The sequence below is a fragment of the Oncorhynchus nerka genome, linkage group LG7, assembly GCF_034236695.1.
Source record: "Oncorhynchus nerka isolate Pitt River linkage group LG7, Oner_Uvic_2.0, whole genome shotgun sequence".
Taxonomy (NCBI): domain Eukaryota; kingdom Metazoa; phylum Chordata; class Actinopteri; order Salmoniformes; family Salmonidae; genus Oncorhynchus; species Oncorhynchus nerka.
The window spans coordinates 59,240,488-59,248,839 of NC_088402.1; the positions used below are offsets into that span (position 1 = coordinate 59,240,488).

Below are 8,352 nucleotides of genomic sequence, written 5' to 3' on the forward strand. Positions count from 1 at the left end.
AAGCCAATCAGGGCCACGTTCAGTAGGCAAACATTGTGGATAGAAATGTACTATTTATAACAAATATGCCTCTCTGACTCTATTCATGACCATGTTCCACAATGTTATAGTGCTGTGCGACGTTTGTTCTTGGTAGCCATGAGGAGTTGGTTTTGGAGCATATGACTGCCGGGTTATTATTGCAAAGTCAGAGGCTCCTATTAGTGCTGGGAGGCTGGGCAACAACAGCCTTGCGTGACTTGCACATCGCCTCCCCATGTTCTATTCCGTACCCCACTCCGATCTGGTTGTGGTCTAAAAAGGCAGGCAGGGAGGCTGTACACTGACTGCAGTGCGGTGTGTGTGATCAGGCAGTGGCCAGATTGCATAACACCCAGAGGAGAGCAGGTTGTTCTCAGGCTCTCTCACGGAAGGCTGCCACACTGGCTCTGGCTGGAGGCGGTTTAATAGGACACACCAGGATAGGGTTGTTCAGTAGGAAGAAAAGGTTGTAAAAAGGCAAGGTATTACCTGAATTTGTCCAGTAATACTTTTTTGATTTTCATGTTTTACAGTGTGCTTTAGTGAACACAACCCTGAAGGTAGAATATAGAAAATAACTGGGATAAAACAGAGAAGTATTAAAATACCCTCAAATAAAAAAGGTGACATTCTGTACAGTTGACTCACAAAGCATTTGATCTCAAATCAAATATGCTGAAGTAGAGACAAATTAAAAGATTTAGCTTTACTTTCCAAATAAATACATAGGGGAGTGTATATTGATGAAATGTGTTGGTGGTATTTTTTGCAACTTGGCAGTTTTACATATTTTCTTTGCAGAACTGTGTGCACAAGTGGCAATGTGCCCCATCAACATCCTCTTATAAAAAAATGTATCTTCCTATTGTGCCCCGATGAAGGCATTTAGCCAAAAAAGGTGCTTTGGATAATCGACTACCTTAAAATTGTATTAACATTTTCCTTTAAGAGAGGCAGAATGCTTTATATCTTCATGGAACTTGGATGTTTCAAAATGGTGTTGGGTGAAGAAGGGGATCATCAATTATCAATGACCTCCATTGCTCATGAATAAACCAAGGAGACCTGCAGTCCAACTTACCACGTTATGCGCTTCGTCAAAAATGACCACTGCCCCTTTCAACTCGATGTTGTGCGCCCTGCGACTCTGTCAAGCAATGAGGAAGAAATGTAAAATGAATTGTGAAAAGGGCACAATTTTGTGAAAATATACTTTACAAGATTTTAAAAGCCAATATGTAGTCTGTATGCATCCATGACATGACTAAAGCATGCTAATATAACAGTCTAAAATAAGCCTGACAGGGGTTTAATGGCTAGCACATGAGAAACCTGTGCTGTAAGTAAGATTGACCAAGTACCTAAAAGCAGCACTTACAGACTCTTTCAAGGCAGGCATGACACAGCAGTTTCTAACAAAGCCTACATTTGTACTACTATTAAGCAACTAACTGAAACTGAAATCTAAAATATTGCATTATAACTTTGCAGAGAGAGAAAAGGGACCACACATTTCTTTAGTGTGATTCAACAATAATACATCATAACGAGCAGTTACATTTGATTCAACAAAGCCAGTCAACCGACAGGTCAACAAATCTTACTTGGTAGCATTGGATATACTGTATGATCCTCTGTGAATTCTTGTTTGATTAAGTAAATGACTTGCTAGTACTATAAAGCTAAAGAACGGTCAAGACCATTTTCAGGGAGAAATTATTGTGCCTCCTCATACATCAGGGTCGTATTCACTTGGCACCAAACAGAAGACAAACAGACTTGGAAAGAGAGGGACTACCTTAACTTATCCAATAAGAAACCTTTGTTTTTGTGCAAAACATTTTGCTACAGTGTGCACTAATAAATACGACCCATATGGCCTCGCATTCTCAGAATCACAGAGGAACACTTGGCTCACCTTTGGGTCCAGGAGATAGTTGTAAGGCATGAATATGATTTCTGCCTGCTGTTTCAAGGAACGTGAGAGGTAGTATGGGCAGACCCTATGGAAACAAGGCAACTGTGAGACAAAGAAAAAGGGATACTCCAGGAAAGCAATACATTTCCAAAATAGGGATATTAAAAAGTCCTCTCCAGAAATAAGTCGATGATTGCATGAAGAAAGAGTATGGCAGAGAGAAAAAAAAACAGATGAGTTCAGTGTGATTTGGAATGAAGATGATATGCACAGGTTAAAGACTGAATTCAATGAATCTTCATTAATAAGTATGAAAATAATTGACCGTGTAAAAACACAAGTTTCAAACTAAACCTCCCTGGAAAAACGGTAGTTGAGTGGATAATTACAAATCCCATATAGCTACATCCAAAAGTTTGCCTCTAGTCCTTACACCCCCTGCCTATCTGAATTGCAAGACAAATTAATTACAAAACATAATGCCTCAAAATACATCCTCCTGTTTCCCAGGTTTCTATTAGTTGCCAGTGGGGGTGGCATATCAGAGGGAATCCAGTAGGCTGCCATACTCTAACTGATGGCTCCAGCTATAACTGAAAGCCTTCATATCTGGCAACCGGCATCCCCTGAAACAGCCTTCGCAGCTTAAATGCTCCAGAGACATTAATATTCCAATATGCCCTCCACAAACAAGACTAATGATACCGGTTTGTAGCCAAGCTGGTGAGGCTAGGGGTTTGGAAGAAGGGGTGGAATAGTACAAGAAGAGGTGGAATGGGAGATGTCATACCTTTGCTTGTTGCCAGCTTTCACCAGATCTTCAACATCCAAAATGGAGTTCACCAGGTCTTTATCCATGCTCTTCTCTGGAGATGGGAGAAAATCAAATATCCGATTTCACAATTAATTGCAGGGATTTTAATTAATTAAACTATTGGTCAATGACAATTACTATGCTGGGGGGGAGAGACAGCTGTACACAACAGCTTATGAACTTCTGTTTTTACTAGATTTTGTCGATGCCCTCAATCATAGAGGATAATAAAAGTCAGTGCTTAAAGACAGTACCAGGCATAAAGATACACATATTACTAGTTTACTATATTATAGTAGTGTTCTATTTAATTCTGTGGTATGAGCCATCCTCTCTCAATCTCTTTACACACATACCTTCAACATTGTTGTAGAAGACGCAAGACCTGGTGGATATCTTTTGCCTACACATGTGAACCTGGGAAGAGGATACCATGTCAGTCAGATTCAGGATATATCAACTGAGGCTCTGAAATCCCAAAATAATGTCTAACATGTATATTTATGGATAAAAATAAGTTGTAAAGGACAGAATGTGTTATTTGTACCATAAAGATTGAAAACTGTAAATCATGTATTGTAGAAGCAAAACATATGGATTTGGTAAAGTGATTAGAACAGGGTATAGACTGATTTGGTAAAGACAGAACACAAACTAATTTGATGCCTCACACATTCAGACTTGACATCTACTAATTGCACATTGACAGAAGCTCACTGCACCTCTACTGTCCACCCTAATATGGTTGATTCATCACAAGCTGTGTTGACCTCTCCAACTTGATTCCTATCCTTTCTGTACCTTAAGGTGGTTGCTCTCCTGACGCATCACCTCCGGGTTAATACAAAGCTGCTCCCTGGATCCTAACACGCACACTTTGGGCCTGAAAGTCAGAAAACAACACCATTTTAACACTGACGATAATTGCAACGTACACAAGGGTGTGAGTCTTCTAGGATTAACAAGAAGGCCCTTACCTGTAGGAAGTGTTCTTTAACTCATTAATGACCTGGGTCAGCTGAGAATGTGTCCTGGATGCATAAATGATCTTTGGAATATCAGTATAATAAGCTACAAGGGACAAAGACATCATAAAAGGGATTTTAAAAATGTATTAACATACAGGTGTAAATATAAAAGCATGGTGATCTACTAAAGAAAACGAAATGTAGTATGTATAAAACGTGTTAAGAGAAACGACATAATCTGATCAATACTGATACAAACTATGTGAACTGCAGTGCATATTTTTCTGAATTAGCATAATTTTGCAATCAGCAACATCGGGATGGCAATTATATGATAGATTAGCCGTTTTTCATGCAGAACAGATGCTATGTGTGTGGTGCCCATACTTGTTGTGTCTCCATCTGTTGCAGCGGTCCCCCACGATGCCAATGGTGTGTTGGGGAAAAGCTCTGCTCCTCCCATTTTTTCTGCTATCTTCCTGGCAGAAATGGTGTCTTTGAAGTAGTCCTTCCAGGCAAGGGTGGCACACAGAAGGCATAGGGTTTTGCCCGTGCCTGTCGGACTCTCCAGAACCCCATTTACCTTCTGAAATACACTTATTAAAATGTGTTTCAACCAAAAAGTTTCAATAGCGTTCCCCTTGCACTGCTGAGAATCTGTTGGTTTGTGTAGCGGCCACTGTCCATACATGGGGATTAAGAGTTTACATTTCCACTGTCGCCAGGTTGTTTACATTAGACTTTTTAAAAGTATTCATTTGTATTAATTCCTGCATTTATTAATTCAGGTTGATAGCTAGCTAATTTATTTATCTGAACATGTTGACCAACCTCAATCTGTCCCAACGGCCAATGACATTTCACAAAAAATGCACTTCCTGGATAGCTTGCTAACTTTGATAGCAAGATGGGCATGTTTGAGAGTCCATAAAGCACACTTACGTTTTGTAGACACTCAATCACCTTGCTCATATAATCCTTCTGACATTCGTATGGGGTGAAAGGGAAATCCACATTTATCCCTTTCAAAGTCAGAGGAGGCATCGTTTTTCAGCAGGCTCGCGCAGTTTGCTAGCTGGCTACATTAGCATATTAGTAAACGAGCTCTTTAGCTAAAGCAACCTAACAAGTACCGGTCAGCACCTGAAACATAACTAAAGCCGTATGGAAGATGTATCTCCCCGAATTCAAATCACCGGAATTAAAGACAGTCAGTGCGGTTCAACTTTCATGCTTGGCGCGAACTCAGTGCTTTCACACATGCGCAAAGGCATGGCTCTTTGCTGCCTCTTGATAGGCTCATCTACTAACTCGATGGACATTAGATTATTATGTGCTCTGACTGTTGATGTGTTTGCTTGAATTGAATTTGTATAGTGGCAAATGCTTATAGTCTTTATTCACAACATAATGTCTGTGATATTGTCCCGGCAGTGTCATTGATATGAAATCAAAGACATTTTGCGCACACACACACACACACACACACACGTGCAGACTACACAACCACACTCATAGACAGACAAACATGCTAGAAGTTATGCTCTCTTTCTCTCTCTGGTAAATTAGCAGAGCACTCAGAAATGATCAAAAGCGCCTTATAAACCGGGTGGTTCGAGCCCTGAATGCTGATTGTCTGAAACAGTGTAATAGCACGGGTATGACAAAACAATACTTTTATTGTTCTAATTACTTTGGTAAACAGTTTATAATAGCAATAAGGCACCTCCGGGGTTTGTGGTATATGGCCAACATACCAAGGCTAATGGCTGCATCCAGGTACTTACTCTGCATTGTGTCATGTGTACGCAATGGTATATTGGCCATAGACAGTACCACAAGTCCTTGGTCCTTATTGCTTAATTAGACATAATGTATTCGTTGTAGAAGTTGATCTCAAAAAGCCAGACAGAAGTAGATAATAATTGTTATTGTTATTAGTCTCTCACTGTTCAAATAAACCTGTCCAAATAAACCTACCATTAAAAATTATAGACTGATCATTTCTTTGTCAGTGGGCAAACCTACAAAATCAACAGGGATCCAATACTTTTTCCCTCACTGTATATATTTTATATTTTTAATTCTTTAAAGTAGCCACCCTTTGCCTTGATGACAGTTTTGCACACTCTTGGCATTCTCTAAACCAGCTTCACCTGTAATGATTTTCCAACATCCTTTTCCAACAGAAGGAGTTCCCACATATGCTGAGCACTTGTTGGATGCTTTTCCTTCACTCTGCGGTCCAACTCATCCCAAACCATCTCAATTGGGTTGAAGTCGGGTGATTGTCGTCATCTGACCAGGTCATCTGATGCAGCACCATCACTCTTCTTCTTGGTCAAATTGCCCTTACACAGCCTAGAGGTGTGTTGGGTCATTGTCCTGTTGAAAAACAGATAGTCCCACTAAACGCATACCAGATGGGATGGCGTTTAGCTGCAGAATGCTATGGTAGCCATGCTGGTTAAGTGTGCCTTGAATTCTAAATAAATAACTGACAGTGTAACCAGCAAAACACCATCACACCTCCTCCTCCATGCTTCACGGTGGGGAGCACACATTTGGAGATCACCGTTCACATACGCTGCGTCTCACAAAGACACGGCGGTTGGAACGAAAATTCTCACATTTGGACTCATCAGACCAAAGGACAGATTTCCACCGGTCTAATGTCCCTTGCTCGTGTTTCTTGGCCCAAGCAAGTCTCGTCATATTATTGGTGTCCTTTAGTAATGGTTTCTTTGCAACAATTCGACCATGAAGGCCTGATTCACGCAGTCTCCTCTGAACAGTTGATGTTGAGATGTGTCTGTTACCTGAACTCTGTGAAGCATTTATTTGGACTACAATTTCTGAGATGCAGTTAACTAATGAACTTATCCTCTGGGTCTGCCTTTCTTGTGCCGGTCCTCATGAGAGCCAGTTTCATCATAGCAGTCGATGGTTTTTGCGACTGCAGTTGAAGAAACTTTAAAAGTTCTTGACATTTTCCGGATTGACTGTCCTTTATGTAATGATGTAATGATGGGACTGCCATTTCTCTTTACTTATTTGAGCTGTTCTTGCCATAATATCGACTTGGTATTTTACCAAATAGGGCTATCTACTGTATACCACCCCTACCTTGTCACAACACAACTGATTGGCTGAAACGTGTTAAGAAGGAAAGAAATTCCTGTGAATTGAAATGCATTCCAGGTGACTACCTCATGAAGCTGCTTGAGAGAATGCCAAGAGTGTGCAAAGATTGGATACCAAGCAGCATGTTGAGGATCTTCAGAGAAGAATGGGAGAAACTCCCCAAATAAAGGTGTGCCAAGCTTGTAGGGACATACCCAAGAAGACTCAATGCTGTAATCGCTGCCAAAGGTGCTTCAACAATGTAATGCGTAAAGGGTCTGAATACTTGTGATATCTCAGTTTTTTATTCGTAATAAGTTTACAAAAAGTTCAAAAAAACTGTTTTTTTCTTTGTCAATATGGGGTATTGTGTGTAGATTGAAGAGAAAAAAACTATGAATACATTTTAGAATAAGGCTGTAACGTAATAAAATGTCAAGGGGTCTGAATACTTTCCGAATTCACTGTAGATACAGTTGAAGTCAGAAGTTTACATACACTTAGGTTGGGGTCATTAAAATTCATGTTTCAACCACTCCACAAATTTCTTGTTAACAAACTATATTTTGGCAAGTCGGTTAGGACATCTACTTTGCGCATGACACAGGTAATTTGTCCAACAATTGTTTACAGACAGATTATTTCACTTATAATTCACTGTATCACAACTCCAGTGGGTCAGAAGTTAACATACACTAAGTTGACTGTGCCTTTAAACATCTTGGAAAATTCCAGAAAATGGGGAGGCAGCATCATGTTGTGGGGGTGCTTAGCTGCAAGAGGGACTGGTGCACTTCACAAAATAGATGGCATCGTGAGGTAGGAAAATTATGTGGATATATTGAAGCAACATCTGAAGACATCAGTCAAGAAGTTATAGCTTGGTCGCAAATGGGTCTTCCAAATGGACAATGACCCCAAGCATACTTCCAAAGTTGTGGAAAAATGGCATAAGGACAACAAAGTCAAGGTATTGGAGTGACCATCACAAAGCCCTGACCTCAATCCTATAGAAAATGTGTGGGCAGAACTGAAAATGCGTGTGCGAGCAAGGAGGCCTACAAACCTGACTCAGTTACACCAGCTCTGTCAGGAGGAATGGGCCAAAATTCACCCAACTTATTGTGGGAAGCTTGTTGAAGGCTAACCGAAGTTCACACAAGTTCGCTAAGGTGTATGTAAACCTCCGACTTCAACTGTAGATAGAAAGATAGATACACTACAAAAGTATGTGGTCACCCCTTCAAATTAGTGCATTCTTCTATTTCAGCCACACCCGTTGCTGACAGGTGTATAAAATCGAGCACAAAGCCATGCAATCTCTGAAGATGAACATTGGTAGTAGAATGGGCCGTATTGAAGAGGTCAGTGACTTTCAACGTGGCACCATCATAGGATGCCACCTTTCAGTTGGAGCTGCTCCTGTCAACTGTAAGTGTTGTTATTGTGAAGTGAAAAAGTCTAGGAACAACAACGGCTCAGCCACGAAGTGGTAGGCCAGACAAGCT

The 8,352-nt window shown here is 40.5% G+C and overlaps 1 protein-coding gene across 2 annotated transcripts in view; it reads right to left on the bottom strand.

Moving 5' to 3' along the window:
- rtel1 (regulator of telomere elongation helicase 1) overlaps nt 1–4,985 on the bottom strand; it is a 57,667-nt gene extending 52,682 nt beyond the window's left edge. Inside the window, exons 1-8 of one of the 2 annotated variants that reach the window (XM_029664298.2) lie at nt 4,664–4,984; nt 4,109–4,307; nt 3,731–3,824; nt 3,555–3,636; nt 3,110–3,170; nt 2,730–2,805; nt 1,940–2,024; nt 1,103–1,168 (exon numbers count right to left, since the gene is read on the bottom strand). In XM_029664298.2, the coding sequence (XP_029520158.1) occupies nt 1,103–1,168; nt 1,940–2,024; nt 2,730–2,805; nt 3,110–3,170; nt 3,555–3,636; nt 3,731–3,824; nt 4,109–4,307; nt 4,664–4,765 (765 nt within the window). In that variant the 5' untranslated portion in view covers nt 4,766–4,984. Of the gene's footprint in view, nt 1–1,102; nt 1,169–1,939; nt 2,025–2,729; nt 2,806–3,109; nt 3,171–3,554; nt 3,637–3,730; nt 3,825–4,108; nt 4,308–4,663 lie in introns of both variants that reach the window. The other variant, XM_065020666.1, reaches the window with a different exon arrangement.
- Nucleotides 4,986–8,352: the final 3,367 nt, after the last annotated feature.